Source organism: Jaculus jaculus, chromosome 5 (assembly GCF_020740685.1).
Source record: "Jaculus jaculus isolate mJacJac1 chromosome 5, mJacJac1.mat.Y.cur, whole genome shotgun sequence".
In the NCBI taxonomy this organism is placed as follows: domain Eukaryota; kingdom Metazoa; phylum Chordata; class Mammalia; order Rodentia; family Dipodidae; genus Jaculus; species Jaculus jaculus.
This window is the reverse complement of record NC_059106.1, coordinates 105,917,264-105,936,368: the sequence shown is the minus strand read 5'-3', so window position 1 is coordinate 105,936,368 and position 19,105 is coordinate 105,917,264. Positions and strand designations below refer to the sequence as shown.

General features: G+C 41.8%; 1 protein-coding gene across 1 annotated transcript in view; it reads right to left on the bottom strand.

Annotated features, from left to right (window-relative positions):
- Hadha (hydroxyacyl-CoA dehydrogenase trifunctional multienzyme complex subunit alpha) overlaps positions 1-19,105 on the bottom strand; it is a 68,431-nt gene that overhangs the window by 1,321 nt on the left and 48,005 nt on the right. The window contains exons 12-18 of the mRNA XM_004663732.3: positions 13,473-13,607; positions 9,219-9,390; positions 4,882-4,968; positions 3,451-3,591; positions 2,654-2,722; positions 1,889-2,084; positions 779-893 (exon numbers count right to left, since the gene is read on the bottom strand). Of these exons, the coding sequence (XP_004663789.1) occupies positions 779-893; positions 1,889-2,084; positions 2,654-2,722; positions 3,451-3,591; positions 4,882-4,968; positions 9,219-9,390; positions 13,473-13,607 (915 nt within the window). The remainder of the gene's footprint in view (positions 1-778; positions 894-1,888; positions 2,085-2,653; positions 2,723-3,450; positions 3,592-4,881; positions 4,969-9,218; positions 9,391-13,472; positions 13,608-19,105) is intronic.

The window sequence follows — 19,105 nt, the reverse complement described above, 5'->3', positions numbered from 1 at the left end:
ATTCACTATGTAGTCTCAGGGTGGCTTTGAACTCATGGTGATCTACCTACCTCTGCCTCCCGAGTGCTGGGCTTAAAGGTATGAACCACCACACCTGGCTTCTCCAACTTTTTTTTTTCTTTTCTTTCTTTCTTTGGTTTTTAGAGGTAGGGTCTCACTCTAGCTCAGACTGACCTAGATTCACTATGTAGTCTCAGGGTGGCCTCGAACTCACAGTGATCCTTCTACCTCTGTCTCCCGAGTGTTGGGATTAAAGGCATGCACCACCATGCCCGGGATCCAACTATTTTTTGATATTATCAACAGTCAAGTGTTCATGAATGATAACAATGAGCTGGGAGGGTAAAGAGTTCCATACAAATGCATCCTGTCACTTGCTCTCTGGGATTCCTTTTTTTTTCTTTCTTTTTATTATTTACTTATTTATTGGGAGGGGGGAAGAGAATGGGCATGCATTGCAAACAAATTCAGATGCATGTGCTCCTTTGTGCATCTGGCTTATGTGGGTACTGGGGAACTGAACCTAGGTCCTTTGAGTTTGCAGGCAAATGCCTTAACTATTAAACCATCCCTCCAGCCCCACTCTCTGGGATATTTTATAGGCAATGTTGGAGCAGGCAGAGCCCTCACCAAGGCTCCACCCACTTACTGTGATGCCTACAACTGTCCAGCTTTTTGCAAGCTTCAGGATCATAATGCAAATGGAAGAGTGGCTTGGAAGTTTGAACTGCCAGAGATACTTCTGTTTCCAGGCCATTAGCCATTCAAATTGACTTACACTTCAGGCTTAGCAGGAAGCTTCAGACTTGCCAAAATACTATCCATGTCAGAATTCAAACTCTTATTCTTTGACCCCTCCTGATAGATGTAAAAGCCCTTCCCAGATTTGCGACCTAAAAAAGCAAGAAAAGACAGCATTAGTCCTTGCTGTCTGCCCTGGCTGAGCACTCATGTCTCTGCTAGATGTTGTGAGGCTCTAGCCTACACTGTACCCTGTGATATACTTCTGAGCTTGTGCATCTAACCAGCTTGGGCAGTTTAGTCCTCAATAGATGGACTAGCAGAGGAGAGAGGAAACTCTGGTGCTTATAAATCTGTATCTAGATAAGAAAGGCTACTTGGATGAGTTTTAAAGTCCAGACAGGAGGTCTAGGCCTTGGAGATGATTTTTGCTATTGCCTCAACTGGATGCTCTGAAAGGAAAAGCTTAACTTCTCCCCACAGGTGGTCAGACAACAGGGTAGAGCTTGGATACACAACTTGCTCATGAAGTTTCAGGTCTTGGCAGGATGGCTATGTCTGTTCACCTGGCATAACTTGGGCCCAGTGGTGGCAGAGGTCCAGAAATCTGGAGCTATGCCTTTCCCCCTTAATCTACACACCTGGGGAAGATTCTCATGAACTTTTACTTTCTTCCTCTCCTCTCCCCTTCCTTTCTTTTTTTCCCCTTGAGATACGGTGTTAGTATATAGATAAGGTTGGCCTCAAACTCATGATCCTTCTGCTTCAGCCTTCTGAGTGCTGGGATTATAGACAAGGACCTTGCTGAAATCATTTTTGAAACTCCTATTACCAGGGCTCTGTGTTTAAAAAGCACTCTCACATGGGCCTTCTATAGTTCTAGTTTAAGGAAGCTGCTCAAAACTCTATCAAAAAGCTGCTACTCTCGGGCTGGAGGGATGGCTTAGCAGCTAAGGCATTTGTCTGCAAAGCAAAAGGACCCAGATTCAATTCCCCAGGACCCACATAAGCAAAAGGCACAAGGGGGTGCATGTGTCTGGAGTTTGTTTACAGTGGCTAGAGCCCTGGTGCGCCCATTCTCTCTCTCTGATAAATAAATATATATTTTTTAAAAAGCTGCTACTCTTGTCTTCTTGTGGCTACTCACCTAGGAAGCCCTTGGATACCATCTGTTTCAGCAGCTCTACGGTGCCTCCTCCAAACCGATCTCCAAAGGCTTTGCCGAGATCTTCTGACACATGTTGGGCCACATCCACCCCAACTTCATCTGCCAGGGTGGCAGCACCCACAGGAAAGCCAAAACCTGTGGTCAGGGTATCTAGCTTCTTAGGATTAACCCCTTCCTGAATAGGAAGTAAAGCAGAGACCTCAGAGCCTCCCCTACAGAAAGGCTCCCTGTACTACTATAGATACAGCTTTGTGTAAAACACGCTTCTCTTCTGGGTAGCACCTGACCAGGTCCAGGACCAGCCAAATTTCATATATAAAAGCATAAGTACAAAATCTGAAACCTCTCTATAGTACTTTCAGGAAATTTAGAGATAAAAAGATTGTTCATTTCCTTCTTGTTTGCAGTTCTAACCTCAATACTAAGGAGATGCCATGGCTACCAGGACTGAGAGTGCCATAACTGAAAGAGACATCAGGATTGCCAAGGAACAATGCTGCACTTCATGGATCCTTGAGTCTAGGGAAAGTGTTCAGTGAAACACAGTAACAGAGAATGACTTGGATGTCCTTGGAGAGATCTAAGGGAGCAGCCTTAGCTTTAATACTTTCCATTCCCATACAGATAGAGAGGCAAAAAGCGGCCTCGTGGGAGAGGAGTTAGTGTGTTCAGAAGACGCTTGTTCCATTTGGACAGAGTGAAAGATCTGAAGAGGCCTCAAACACTCCACAGAGCAATACCCACCTGGAGGATTCTCATGACTTCAGACATCATGGGTGCAAGACATCTGGTGGTATAGAAGCCAGGTCCATCCTGCCAAGTGAGAGAAGGAGAGCTCATGGACCTGCTCTGGGTAGAACTATCTGTGCCCAAGCCCAGTCTCTCTTTCTCAGATAGCATTTCAAAGTTTAAGGTGATGCAAAATCTCAGTCAGAATGTTCAGTATTATACTACAGAGGATGTCATCCTGGGTAGTCTGGCATAGCAGATTGATTCATGATCACCTCTAATGTTTGAGATGGTTAGGAGGACTCTGCCACATACCAGACACTCCTCATATCTTTCTTGCCTCAAGTTGCAAGATTGAGCTTGCAACTTCAGTCGCTAGCAGGCAGGTCCCTGTGACAGGGGACATGTCATTGGGGTTGGATCTTCAGTCCAGCCCTACTAGGTGTATTCAGAGAATTTGAAGCTCTGGCTGTTCATGTTTGATGCTTGCTGGTATTAGCATTTGCTGACTGGTGATTTCTCCCTGCTTGGATCTATAGAAGTAAGCCAGCTTCTGCCAATGATGGTGTTCCCTTGTAATCTGTAAGCCTGAAATAAACCCCTTCCTCTCCTAAGCTGTTTCTGGTTGGGTGTTTGTCCTAGCACTGTGAAACTGACTGCAACAAAACAGTACATACCATTGTCCATCCTGGAGACTTCCAAGTGGACAGCCTACCAAATGCTGGTATATCTGTTCCGGAACAGTTCTAAACAAAGCAGGAAGCTCAAGGCATCTTTTCTGTTCAGAATATGCCACTACTTTAGCTCCTCACCTTAACCACAATGATGACCTTTCCCTGCTTCAGGCCGACTGCTACAGCAGAGGCAGTTGTGTCCTTAGATGTTTTTTCAGTTGTGATGATTTCCAGCAGTTGCATTTTATCCACGGGAGAGAAGTAGTGCATTCCAATCACCTGGTGAGGGGAGCCAAAGTCAACAGATTTACGAATACTGAGGAGGGACCCCAACAGCTCCCTTTTATGCTATTATAATGGAGAGAAGGGTGGTTTGAACTAGAAATTCTTCTTATACACTAGCGCCTTGGTTCTGTGGTCCCACTATAAGCTGCCACATTTCCCTCTGACCTTATTCTTGTTATCCCTGAGCCTGCCTCTATCAGGCTCCACATCACATTCCCTTACTCCTATTATATGCTAAGAAATAAAATTATCTATTAACTACTTTCATGCTATATAAGTGCAAAGAAATAGGCTTGTGTGGTTTTGGAACACTGACTTACTATTAGCAATTTAATTTGCTTAAAGGTCGTTTGGTTGTTCTGGCTGGTTGAGACTACTGTTATCCACAGAAGTGAGCTGTTTTACTTCTCCTTGAGTGACTGCACTCCCCTTTAATTATTCTAGTTGAGCAAAGAACATTCTAGGCACTATTCCAAATGCTCACTGAAAGTGTTTCTGCTCCCAGGCCTTTCATGTTCTGGGCAGAAGGTCTTGTTTCTGTGAACCCCCAGGTTCTTTGGTTCCTTAGACAGTCACTACATCCTGCTCTGTAGCTGAATTGAATATCTTTTTTATATTAGGGCCTATCATTTAATACCTAATTGTAGGATAAAGTAGGTTTTGTAGTTTGAACTTGAAAAAAGTGTACTTTAAGTTTTATTCCACTTATTTCTACCATTTGTAGGTTATGCCATTTGCCTTTCTCTCTCTCTTTCTTTTTTCTTTTCCCAAGGTAGGATCTCACTCTAGCCTAGGCTGACCTGAAATTCACTATGTAATCTTAGGGTGGCCACAAATGCATGGTGGTCCTACTACTTCTGCCTCCCAAGTGCTGGGATTAAAGGCATGTGCCACCACACCAGGCTTAATTTTTTTTTTTTTTTTTTGAGGTAAGTATCTTGCTGTAGCCCAGCTTGCTTTTCTTTTTTTAAAATGAATCTTATTTATCTCCCCCCTTCCCTCTGTCTCTGGAGGGGTGGAGGAGAGAAAGGGCACTCTAGGGATTCTAGCTGCTTCAAGCAAACTCCAGATGTATGTACCACTTTGTGTATCCAGCTCTATGTGGGTACTGGGGAATAGAACCAGGGTTGTTAGGCTTGCATTTTCTTTTCTATGCCCATTTTCTAGGAACTACTTCCATGAACCTCACAGTCCACACTGGTCCTTTTTCTACTTGCATTCTAAATTTTCATCACCTAGAGGCTAAGTTAAATATTTCAAGGGTTTTCTCTGTTTAGTGTTTACCTTCTCTGGTCTTTTGCTGACAGCAGCAATTTGATTAATTGGGAGAGCAGATGTGTTACTGGCAAAGATACAGTGTTCTGGAATCACCTGTAGGGAGAAAGCATTTAAGAATGTGTCATGAGGCTGGAAAGATGGTTTAGTGGTTAAGGCATTTGCCTGTGAAGCCAAAGGACCCAGAGTTCACAGTAAAGATGAGTGACTACCCACCCTTTCATCCATACCTGCTAAGACCTCACTTATCCAGACATTTATAGGTTACTTCAGGCTTTTGTGTTGGGGAATGTGTTGACCTTACTCTCTTTTCTGTTGTTTTTCAAGGCAGTATCTCATTCTAGCTCAGGATAACATGGAACTCACTCTGTAGCTTAGACCGGTCTTGAACTCAGGACAATTCTACTACCTCATCCTCCCCAGTGTAGGGATAAAAGGTGTGCAGCATCATGCCTGGCCTAGATCCCATGATTTTAATTAACCAAAAATGGAAAAATGGAATATGAGTTGACAGCATAATGTGACCATATGAGAGTGAACATAGTTTCGAGTTGTGTCATTAGTGGTATGGAATCAATGCTGATGGGAAATTCCTTGAGGGGCTGGGGTATAGTTCAGTTGGTAGGTAGACTGCTTACTTTGCATGTACAAAGCTTTGGGTTCGATCCCAGAACTCAATAGGTAGAGGCAGGAAGATCAGAAGTTCATGATTATCATTGGCTACATAGTGAGTTGGAGGCCAGCCCGGGATACATGACCCTGTCTCAAAAACAAACAAAAAACCAAAAAAATATATATAGCCTTTAGTCCCAACACTCGGGAAACAGAGGTAGTAGGACCTGCTGTGAGCTTAAGGCCAGCCTGCGCTAGAGTGAGACCCTATCTCAATAACAACCACCATCACCATCTCTTCTAGCAAGAGCAAACCAATTTTTTCAAGGATGGCTGGCAATAATTCTTCCCTTCCTTGGTCATTTCTCCCGTCCAGAGGTGGAGTCTATTTCTGTTCCTCTTGAACATGGGCTGGACTTGTGACTTGGTTTTACCAATGACACACAACAGAAGTGTTCTTGCCAGTTCCAAGTCTCATTGTGAGGCTGTGCAATTTCTTCTTTTGTTCTTGGAGGCAGGTACCAATGTGGTAGAGAAGTTCTGGCAAAACTACTGTGTGAGGCCAGCCATGGGAAGAGGGAGGCCATGTGGAGAAGCATTAGACTCTCAACCAGGTTTCTAGCTTAATATACTCCCACGAGTGATTCCAGCCCTGAAATCAATGCTATTTAGGACCAGAAATCTCTACAGAGCCCTAAAGAACTGAAGAGGGAAGTAGCTGTTTAGGTCACAGTATTCTAAAGAAGTGGTGGTTTGTGTATGGAGACATGATGAGATAATAAAGGGGACATCAGAACAGGGAAAGGTCTAGAAACAATATGTGTCTTGTAAAGAAGGTCAAGAATGGATTTGTTTAGTTCTAGAGAGGATAAGAGAAGGTAACTGAAATTCTTGAAGAACTACTAGTAGATTCAGATTTGAAATTTCCTTAAGTAAGCAAAGGCCAGATGAGAGAGAGAATGGGCTTGATGCTCTCCTTAAGGTCTTCTACCTGGTTTTTTTTTTTTTTTTTTTGGATTGTGTGTATATATATATTTCCTCTGGACTTTACTCTTTCACATCTTCTGAATATCTTCTTGGATTATTCCTACTTTGCCTGATTTAACCAAGGACATTAACAGCCATAACATGTTGGATTTTTCCTATGTACAACCTGTACCTGAAACCAATCTTTCCTTACTTTCTGCTAAGATTCAATGATTCCCTGAACATTTTCCCTCCTTCTCTATCTGCTCAGTACTGCCTGGTTCCTCTTCATTGTGTACCAGAGGTCACATACAAATCCTTTTTAACTTTTTAAATTTTATTTGAGGTGGGGGGGATGGAGGGAGGGAGGGAGGAAAGTATGGTTATGCCATGGCCTTTTGCCACTACAAATTAATTCCAGATACATATGCCACTTTGTGCATCTGGCTTTATATGGATACTAGGGAACTGAATCTGGGCTGGCAGGCCATGAATGCAAGCACCTTAACTGCTGAGCCATTTCTCTAACCTATATACAAGTCCTATTTTTTTCCCCCCTTTAAGGGCTATCCCACCTGTTCTCTCCCGTAACCATGAAGTGTCCTCTGTAACTATGATTTTAGTTTGTTTAGTCTGCTCTTCTCTAGATAGAGCCTCTCTTCTTTCTCTTTTCTTTTACCAATGGTTTCCCAACTCCTGACATGAACATAGTCTTCATTCTGACAGGTTTCAATCTAGATTTTCCAAGAGGACAAATATCATATCCTGTGGGTTATGACTGTGTAATCTGTCTGTCCCTGGCTTAGCAGTACTCTCTGAAGTCTGGGATCATCATCTAAATCTCTAAGTTGAATTGCCATTTAGCACAGATAGGACGTGAACCTATCCAGTTTTCTTCTTAAGTTTTTCATTCAATTGTGTCTGGCATTATATTTTTCCCAAAGAAGATTCTGAAGGAAGGGTTCTATCATGTTATGGTTAGAATTCTGGACTCTGAAAAAATTTGGAATGTGTCTCCCAAGTGGAATTTGTCCCTGATGGAGCTCCCAGTCTTTAGTTTCTAAACTGTCACAGGTTTGCTCTTTAACTGTACCCACATAGGAGAGTGTTTTAGGATGCTTTATCAGAGCTTGTTGCTGCAAACACCAGTGTGTTTCCAAGTTAGTAACAATTCACATGTACTTACATTATGTTTCTCTAACTGCAGGCTAGTCTTGCCTGGTATCACTGCCATTTCTCCTTTGTTGGGTTCTTTCTTTCTTTTTTAAAAAAAATTACTCTTTTTGGGCTCTTTCTTTATACTACCACATCAAGTACTTGTTTTGTTTCTGTTATCCCATCTTAAGAACTGGCAAATGGGCACTTGGGAACAGGACCAAAATAGCCATTTCCACAGAACAATCATCTGAATTGTTTGGACAAACTATTTTTGCTGCTTAAGCCTGAAGACATTTGGTTATGACTTGCACCCAATCAAAAAAAAAAAAAATCCCAAAACATCTGGCTAGACTTCATGAAATTATTTATATGCCTAAGTGACCGACCTGCTACATAAATTAAATTAACGAGCCCTGTGCTTAGGAGAATAAGCTATTTAACTTTCTTCTCTTAGGATTTAGGCTTGATTATTCTAACATACACAGTAGATATGAGCTCACATAAAAACTTTATTTAGAAAAAAGAACCATTGAGCAGAGCAGGGTGTGGTGGCACACCCCTTTAATCTCAACACTCGGGAGGTAGAGGTAGGACTGCTGTGACTACACAGTGAGTTCCAGGTCAGCCTGGGCTACAGTGAGACCTTACTTTGGAAAAAAAACAAAACACATACATACACCCCAAACAACAACAAGTCCTAAGAACCTTTGAGATTCCTATCATTCCTTTAAAAATGGATTAGCAGTTAAGGCATTTGCCTGTGAAGCTTAAGGACCCTGATTCGATTCCCCAGGACCCACATAAGCCAGATGCACAAGGAGGCACATGCATCTGGAGCTTGTTTACAGTGGCTAGAGGCCCTGGTGTGCCCATTCTCTCTCTCTACCACTTTCTCTCTCTCAAATAAATAAAAAAAAATATTAAACAAAAAATCCCACACTGTAGGGCTGGGAAGGTGGCTCAGTCATTAAGTGCTTGCCATACAGGCATGAAGGCCTGAGTTTGGATCCCCAGCACCCATGTGAAAGCTGGGCATAGTGGTACATGCCTGTATTTCTAGTATTGGGGAAGTGGAGATAGGAGAATCCTTAGGGCTTGCTGGCTATCTAGTCTAACCCAATTGGTGAACTCTAGGTTAGAGCATTTGAAGAAGACATTATGTTAACCTCTAGCCTAAACATGCACATATGTGTATGCACACCATACACATACATGTACAAAATAGAAGAAGACAAAATTTAAAATCCCCATCTTGGCTTGGGGATATAGTTCAGTTGGTACAGTACTTGCCTTGCAATCATGAGGCCCTGGGTTCTATTCCTAATATTATCTAAATAAATAATAACAAATAAATAAAAAGTAATAACTCCAACATAGCTGGGCATGGTGGCTCACACCTTTAATCCCCCATACTTGAGAGGCTGAGGCAGAAGGATCACCATGAGGTAAGGCCAGCTTGAACTACCCATTGAATTTCAGGCCAGCCTTGGGTACAGAGAGAGATCTTGTCTAAAAAAACCAAAATAAATAAATAACAAAAACAAAAACTTGCATCTTGATGCCCTCCACTCACTCCACCATGATTCAAGTATAACAGGTCCCCTACTTACCGCTTCTACTTCCTTTAGCACTTTGTGCTTAATACTAAGGTCCTCAAAAACAGCTTCAATCACCATGTCAGCCTTTTCAAAACCCTGGTAATCAAGCTGTCCAATCAAGTTGCTGAAGATGGAATCCCTTTCAAATGATGTTAGAGCTTTCTTCTTCACTTTGTCATTCAATCTATAAAAAACACATTCCTACTCAGAGTGGAAGAAACAACTATTGGTCATTGATTGTTCATGGGCCTATAGTTGCTATGCACTTTATCCAACACTATTCGGTCTCTGATTAACCCTATTTTGAGGGGGCTGCTTAGAGACTCTGAGAGGTTTGTGGCCAAGTACATAGTTGAAGGAGAATATTAGCATTTGAAGATAGGCTGACCTGAGCAAACATGCTTGGTACTATAAAATGCCCCTAAATGTTCAACTTAAAAAATTATGTTATTCACAATACAGTTCAATTTTCCAGGGAGATCAGAGTAAATAAAGTCTCTACTTGCCACAGGGGAAAGAACCAGAGTATGTCCTAGACTACCTGGTGTTATAACTGCCTATGTGGCTCATCTACATTGTTTTCTAATTATGATCTCCTAGGGGACAGAATTCAAGCATTATTAACCCAGCCCTGGTGTAGGGGAGTGAACCCAAGACCTCAGCCTGCACTCTACCACTGAGCTACCTCCCCAGTGGGCATTATTTCTCCTATTGTCAATCCACTTCCCACTCAGCATCTAATAGCACACACTGTACTGATCACATTAAATATTTATTCTAGGTTTCTCTTTTCCCAAGGGAGAGCTAAAAAGGATTCCTGTTATTCAGTTAACTGAGCATTTTTTTGTTGCTAAAGAAAAAGGTTTTGTTAAGTTCACTCTGACCATACTTTCAGAATAAGTAACCTAGAATTTTCCTCTAGATGAATAATGAGGCTAAAACCCATTCACTAATTTCCTTAACTAAAAGAAAAACAGAAGATACAGACAGGTACATTCAAAGAAGTATACAATTAAAGTCGTAAGGGAAGCACTTAGTTTCATACAACCACAACAGCAGTCAGCCACAAGAGATTTGTCAGAATGCAAACTATTATCAGTGCCTCTAATTCTTTTTTTAAATTTATTTTTATTAAAAAAATTTCATTTGTTTATTTACGAAAGAGAAAGAGAGAGAAGGAGAAAGAGACAGAATGAGCAAGTCAGGACCTTCAGCTACTGCAAACCAACTCCAGAAGTGTGTGTCCCCTTGTGCATCTGTCTTATGTGGGTCCTGGGGAATTAAACTGGGGTACTTTGGCTTTGCAGGCAAACGACTTAACCACTAAGCCATCTCTTTAGCCCCAGTGCCTCTAATTTTAATGCTTAATGAAACGATTTTGGAAAGGGACAGGACACAACATGTCCTGAGTGGCACTTGCAGAACCTAACCTGATGTTTCTAAGATTAACAAGGAAACTTGCTGGCTGTTTGTTTTCTGCCAGAGGTTTCGGATGAGGCTGTCATCTATATACTTATCTACTATACTACTATCTACTATAGTAAGTTTCTCATTTTGGTAGCATACTGGATGGGAATAACCTGCTTGTTTTGTTTTATAAATATTTTGAGCAGAAAGTTTTACTTCATTTCCTTTTTTTCTCCGTCTACTTTTTACCATATAGTAATCTGTCAATGTGACCCAACTGCCAGGTCCTGGTCAGCACTGTGGCAGCAGTGTATAAGCTCTTCTCCTAATAAGAGATGACAATCCACTTAAGGAACAAATTGTACCCACTCAGCAAAAAAAAAATCTTAACAGTATCTAATTCAGCTAGCTCATTCACCACATTTGTGTAGAACACTGGACTGAAACCAAGCTCACTTGTTGAGCTGCTGCTTTCATTTCCCCTCTGAAAAACTGGTGGCACATGTGTGAGAGAGTGGACAGGTGGTGGAGTAGTGGCAATGGTGGCAGAATCATATTCTCCCATTATTAATTCAGAGGAAAGATGGAAACACAGCCTGCAAAGCCTTAGACATCACAGGTTCACTAGGAAAAAGCTCTACTTTGTTATAGCCATGAGAAAAGAAAGGCTCTAGAACCTTGATATTGGCCCTGCCTTACCCTGTAGTTATCCCACTTTTTCTCACATCCTCCCCTCAATCCTTCCATCAGAGTCCTGTGGGTTCAGTAATACATTCTGCTGCAAGTATATACAAACCACAACAAAATCCACAGGACTGAGAATTTCTAGTCTGATACAGAAGCATAAAAAAATCGCATTTAAGAGAATGAGGATGGGGTCAAAAAGGTAATGGGAAGGGATTTACTACATTATAAAAATTGTCAATAAGCCGGGCGTGGTGGTGCACGCCTTTAATCCCAGCACTTGGGAGACAGAGGTAGGAGGATCGCTGTGAGTTCGAGGACACCCTGAGACTACAGAGTGAATTCCAGGTCAGCCTGGGCTAGAGTGAGACCCTACCTCGAAAAACAAAAACAAAACAAAACAAAAAATTGTCAATAAAAAATGAAAGTAAATGGCATTTAGAAATCTATTAATAAGCCTGGCATGGTGGTGCATGCCTTTAATCCCAGCACTAGGGAGGACTGCCATGACTTTGAGGCCACCCTGACACTACATAGTGAATTCCAGGTCAGCCTGAGCCAGAGTGAGACCCTACCTTGAAAAACCAAAAACCAAAACAAAATTTATTAATAGAGGGCTGGAGAGATGGTTTAGTTGTTAAGGTGTTTGCCTGTGAAGTCTAAGGACCCAGGTTTGATTCTCCAGTATCCACATAAAGCCAGATGCACAAGGTGGCACATGCATCTGGAGTTCATTTACAGTAGTTGGAGGCCCTGGTGTACTTATTCTCTCTCTGCCTTTTTCTGTTTCTCTCTCTCAGAGAGATGGCTTATTGGTTAAAAGTGCTTGCTTGCAAAACCTGGTGGCAGAGTCCCTAGAACCCACATAAAGCCAGATGCATAAAGTGGCACACAAATGTGGCATTCATTTGCAATAGGAGGCTCTGGCACACCTATACTCACTCTCTTCCCCCCTCATCTCTGTCTGCCTCTGCTTGTCTCTTTAAAATAAATAAAGATATTTAAAAAAATTACAGGAAAATCTCAGTACTAAAGATGGGATATTTCCTAGTTAGTTGTTGGTCAGGGAGGTTGCTAAGGCCCCCTGCTAACAATACAGATTATTGCCGATGCTCTTGGTTGCCCAACAGAACTATATTGTAAGACCCTAACTACTGAAGACCCCACATGTGTCAGTTGTTGGACACTGGGAAATCCAGCTGAAAGTTTTCTTCCTGCTAGTTAGCTGTCATAGTGCTAGAAAGTGCTGTGCAAGCTGCTGGGTGAGAAAAATCAATAATCTTAACCAGCAATTGACCCTGTGAGCTTCACAACTGTCCATCCAGGCAAGATATACCCATTGGTGCAATAGTGGTATGTCTGTTATGGGGTTAACAACTGCAATCTGACTGCATCTGAGGCTCATTCTGTGGAGGGAATTCATGTCTGGTACTGAAAACCTAGTCAAAAGCCTATGGTTGGGGAGATTACAGGCCCTAAAAGAAGCTGCTATTGTACTTGGCAAATAGATATGTTGTATCCATCAAATTGCCCTCTAAATACTTATGTTTATGGCCATAGATTAGTGCTGCTCTCAATTTTGTCAGAGAAACTTCTTTTTGCAGATGGTGGTAACTTCTGGTGAAACTCAAAACCTGTCAAAGTGCTGAGAAGAACTAAATGAGATATCTCTATCACACCCTCTAAGGTTCAGGAACACTGCAGAAGAGGTAGCAGAATGAATGTAAGAGCCAAAGGATGGGGAAGAGTGCTCTGGAATGCTGTCATCTGGATATAAAGTGTCAGTTGTATTCATGACCTCATAGCAGCTGCCATTACCTGCACAAGACCTGAACAATATTGGGCCCATTAACATGTCATTAAGAAGGAAGGCACACAAACAAACAAACAAAAACCCCCAAAAAAGTATCAAAATAGAAGAGGAATTAATTGGAAAGAAAGGACTACGTGGAAGGGGGATGAGGAAGGGAGGACAAAAGAGTAATGACATAAGCATGACCAAAATATATTATGTATGAAGATGGTCAATAAAATAAATCAAAAGAAGCTTGGCTTAACTATAGAGTATAGCACTTATTATATACAGGTAAAAGTAATCAGTGATGGCAAAAAACAAACATGCCACCCCTCCACCAAAGAAACATTTTAACTCGCAAAAGCTTAGAGCAGGCTTACCCTTTGAACACTTGTTGCTGTCCCCGGCTTAGCCCAGCCACTGTAGTATCTTTAAGTAACGTCGTTAGCCCTTTATCCACAGAGACCTGGGCGATGCCAGCTCCCATCAGACCTGCACCAAGAACAGCTAGATGTCTAGAAGGGAAGGAGGAAATGATTTTGGTAAACAACTTTTAGTCCTTTCAGTAAAATACGACAAATCAACTTATCATCCAATAAGACAACTAAAGCAGACACAAGTATAAGGTGCTTTTGATAATTTCTATCCAAAAATATGGCTTTAATAAGTTATTATTTTTTACTTATTTACAATCAGAGAGACAGAGGGAGACAGAGAACAGAGACAGAGAGAATGGGAACTCCAGATGCATGTGCCACTTTGTGCATCTGGCTTTACGTGGGTCCTGGTGAATCAAACCCGAGTCATTAGGCTTTGCAGGCAAGTGCCTTAACTGCTTAGCCATCTCTCTCTAAATCCTACTAAGTTATTTCTGAAGTTACATGCAAAAATCGGGTGTAAAAGAATTAGTCTTCCCATTAAGGCAGAATTATCCCAATTTTCAGTCATGCCTGGAGCTCTTGGGAAGCAAAACCACCCACTCTAAACTCAAGTCTACAAGAAAATTTTTATTTTCTGAAACAAAAGCCAACTTGCTGGGATAAGTGTAAAGAGTAACTTCTTATTTGTTCACTTCAGAGATGGTTTTTTATTTTATTTTTTTGAGGGCCTCGCTATGTAGTTCAGATTGGCCTCAAACTTATACACTTCATAACCCTGAACTATATCCCCAACCCTTAGTTTTTTGTTTTTTTAAGGTAGGGCTTCACTCTAGCTCAGGCTGACCTGGAATTCACTATGTAGTCTCAGGGTGGCCTCGAACTCATGACAATACTCCTACCACTGCCTCCCGAGTGTTGGGATTAAAGATGCCTGCACCACCACGCCTGGCCCAACCCTTAGTTTTTTTGAGACAAAGTCTGGCTACACAGCTCAGGCTAGCCTTGAACTCATGGCAATCCTCTTGTGTCAGCATCTGGAGTTCTGGCCCAGAACTTGCAGCAATCCTCCTGCCTCAGCCTTCCAGAACATAGTAATTATAGCATGTAATGCTCTTTCTCTCAACACCTTGTCACATGTACATCTTTGCCTTTTTCACCCATTATTCCCCTTGGGTTTGGCAGAAGCACTTGATTTACCCCCAAGATTCTGCAAGGGCTTCATGTACATGATCACTGCCTCTCCTCAATTATAGTTTAAGCTTTCTGAGGACCAAGGAGTATAAGTGATTATTGCTCTTAGTTCTCTCCATAAATTCTGGAACAATATATAGCACATTACATTACTATCCTATAGTAAATAACTAGTGTTGTGTAGTATGTGTGATATATGCACATATGTGCAAATGTGAAGCTCTGTGAACCTGCGTGCAGAGGCCAAAGGAGAACTTAAGGTGGCCCTCTACATAGCCCCTGTGCATGTTTCCTTGAGATGGAATCTCTAATCTATCACTAATTCTGGAGCTTGCTGCTTTCATAAGCCTTCCTCCCCCCCCCCCCCCACACCAATGATTCTCTCTTCCTCATAAGACTGGGATTACAGACATGTGTGGCCATACCAGCTTGTTTACATGGGTGCTAGGGAACTGAACTCAGGTGGTCTCATTTCCTCAGAGGCCCCCATGATTGCACTCTTACCCACTTAGCTATCTCTCCAACTATTTCTTTAAAAATTTTTATTTGAGAGAGATAGTGAAGGAAAGAGAGAGGGTGGGGAAAAGAGAGAGTGGGGAAAAGAGAGAGAAAGAATAGGTGTGCCAAGGCTTCCTGCTGCTATAAATGAACTCCAGATGCATATGCTACTTTGTGCATCTGGCTTTACATGGGCACTAAGAAATCATACCTGGGCTAGCAGGCTCTGCAAGCAAGCACTTTAGCTTCTGAGCCATCTCTTCAACCCCTATTTTTTTTTTTGTTTGTTTATTTGAGATAGGGTCTCACTCTAGCTCAGGCTGACCTGAAATTCACTATGGAGTCTCAGGGTGGCCTTGAACTCACTGTGACCCTCCTACCTCTGCCTCCTGAGTGCTGGGATTAAAGGTGTGCGTGCCATCATGCCCGGCTCTAAATTAAATTTTTAATGAGGGATAAAATTCCATTCCTAACACTTCTCATTATAATGTTTAGAAACTGTATTCAAGGGCTGAAGAGATGGCTTAGTGGTTAAGGCACTTGCCTGTGAAGCTTAAGGGCCCATGTTCTACTCTCCAGATCCCATGTAAGCCAGAAGCACAAAGGTGAGGCAAGTGCAGGTTGCACATGCCCACTAGGTGGCATAAGCATTTGGAGTTCGATAGCAGTGGCTGAGGCCCTGACATGCCAATTCTCTGTCATTCTCTCTCTCTCTCTCTGAAATAAAATAAAATAAAAAAGAAATCAGCAAGTCTTTATATCTTTTCCAAGTCAGGTCAACTTATACCCTACTTTTCTGTCAATCAGTTTCTGAATTTTTTTAAAATTTTTTTGTTCATTTTTATTTATTTATTTGAGTGTGACAGAGAGAGAGAGAGAGAGAGAGAGAGAGAGAGAGAGAGAAAGGGCACGCCAGGGCTTCCAGCCACTGCTAATGAACTCCAGACATGTATGCCCCCTTGTGCATCTGGCTAACGTGGGTCCTGGGGAATTGAGCCTCGAACTGGGGTCCTTAGGCTTCCCAGGCAAGTGCTTAACCACTAAGCCATCTCTCCAGCCCTGTTTCTGAATTTTTGATGCCAGGTAATTTTTGTCTTTAACTGCAAATACTTATTAACTAATAATGATAGTCAATTCAAATTTAGGACTGTTTCATTAGTTCTCTTCTGCATTGTGGTTGTTTTAGGAGAATTTTCCTAAGTTAAAATACAATCACATTCTTTCTTTTTATTTTTATTTATTTTTTATTAGCATTCTCCATGATTATAAAAAAAAATCTCATGGTAATTCCCTCCCTCCCCCCCACTTTCCCCTTTGAAATTCCATTCTCCATCATATTTCCTCCCCATTACAATCATTGCATTCTTTCTTTTTATATTAACTTTAATGAATATTGTCTCTTTTTGCCTATTAGTACATAGTAACAATATGTCTGGGTAGTACTACATGCTATCTGCTGTATGTACATGGGAGTAGCAGTGTGAGTGACTTAACTATCCTCAAAAAACGGTACCCTCTTCTGCATCAAAGAGTCTTTCTTCCCCCACTTTTCTTTCCTCCCCACTTCCTTTCCTCCTTCCTTCCTTCCCTCCCTCTGCTCCTCTCCCCTCTCTGCTAAGGATCAAATCTATCATGACCTTATGCATGCTAACTCTTAATGACATCCACAGCCCTTCACTTCTTGAGATAGGGTCTTGCTATGTGGCTCAGGCTAGCCTTGAAATCACTATAGAGTCCAAGTAGACCTTAAACTCATGGCAATCCTATTTCAGAATCTAGAGTGCTGTACAAGTGAGCTGACATTACAAATCTGGCTTGCATCCTCCCTCCCTCCTTTATTTATTCTTTTTAAAAAATATTTTTATTTACCTATTTTTCAAGGGAAGAGAGAATGAATGAATGAATGTGAGCAAAATGGGCACACCAGGGCTTCCTGTCACTATAAACCAGACACAGGTGCCACTATTGCACCTGACTTTATGTGGGTACTGGGAAATCAAATCCAGGTCATAAGGCTTTACAAGCGAGCGCCTTTAACCACTGAGCAATCTCTCTAGTCCCTTTCTTTTGTTCGTTTTATTTTTTTTCTTTTCTCTTCTTTCTTCTTCTTGGTTTTATTTATTTTTATAAGATAGGGTTTGCTTTGGCCCAGGCTGACCTGGAATGCACTATGTAATCTCAGGTGTGTCTCAAACTCACAGCAGTCCTCCTACCTCAGCATCCTGAGTACTGGGCATGCCCAACAGAGGAAGAGAGAGAGAAAGAGGTATACAGAATGGGTTTGCCAGGGCCCCTTGTCATTGCAAATGAACTCCAGATGCATATGCTGCTTTGTGCATCCATCTGGCTTTATGTGGGCACTGGGGAATTGAACTTGGGTTGTTAGGTTTTGCAGGCAAATACCTTAACTGCTGAGCCATCTCCAGCACCTACCTTCCTCCCTCCCTCCTCCTTTTTGTTTGCAGTACATTTATTTATTTATTTTTGAGGCAGAATCTCACTCTAGGCCAGGCTGACCTGGACCTTAGTCATCCTCTTACCTCAGTCTCCTGAGTTGAGTGCTAGTATTAAAATGTGTGCTTAGGGGCTGAAGAGATGGCTTAGTGGTTAAGTGCTTGCCTGTGAAGCCAAAGGACCTGGGTTTGAGGCTCTATTTCCCAGTACCCACATTAGCCAGATGCACAAGGGGGCACATGCATCTGGAGTTCGTTTGCATTGGCTGGAGGCCATGCCCATTTTTTTTCTCTCTCTCTCTGCCTCTTTCTCTGTCACTTTCAAATAAATAAATAAACATAAAAAAAACAAAAAAAAATTTAAAAATGTGTGCTTAATTCCTTAATACCTGGCTTAATATATTAAGAAAAATTTTATTTGCACATGTTTATATGTGTTAACATACCAGGTCTCTTTTTTAACAAAGATTTTATTTTATTTATTTATTTTGGTTTTTTGAGGTCTCCCTCTAGCCGGCTGACCTGGAATTCACTATATAGTCTCAGGGTGGCCTCAAACTCATGGCGATCCTCCTACCTCTGTCTCCTCGGGTTAAAGGCGTGAGCCACCACACCAGGCTTTAAAGATTTACTTTTTATTTATTTGTTACAGTCAGAGAGAGAAGGAGGGAGGAGGGATGGAGAGAGAGAGAGAGAGAGAGAGAGAGAGAGAGAGAGAGAGAGAGAGAGAGAGAGGGGGAGGGAGGGAGGGAGGGAGGGAGGGAGGGAGGGAGGGAGGGAGGATATGAGCATGCCAGGGCTTCTAGCCACTGCAAACGAACTCCAGACACATGGGATAAAATGAACACACCAGGTCTCTTGTTGCTGCAAAATAACACTAGATACATGCACTACTTTTTGTGTCTCCAGCCTTATGTGGGTGGCTAGGGAATTGAATGAAGGCTGGCAGGTTTTGCAAGCAAGTACTTTTAACCAATGAGCCATCTCTCATTCTCCAATATTTCTGGTTTTTGTTTTCCTTTTTGTTTCCTTCCTTTCCCATCACAATTAAGTCCCATTCCTAGAAGTTAGTGATAGTCTTTGCCTTCAATTTATGTTGTTCAAGGAAGACTTGCTTTTCTGGTTAATCTATTTGATTTCTGTAGAATGTGTGAAGATAGGCATATTTATGCAGTCATCATTATTATACTGCAATAAGGAAATAATTTACTATACCCATTAAATCAATGGGTTTGATTGGTAATGGTCACTAAGCATGCTGAAGAAGTTTCAGGTTGTACTAGATATTCTATTTGGAAATCAGTCCACATGACTAGAATCCTCCCTCACCAGACTTCTTATCCATATCCTGTATTTGATTTGGGGTTCAATCCCATTGAAGAAGAAAGGACAGTGAAGGCAGTGACATTATCTGCTTTTTTATATCCCTCATAGCAATTTAGCTAGAACAGGGTCTTTCAATCTCAACACCTCTGGCTTTTTTACCTGGGT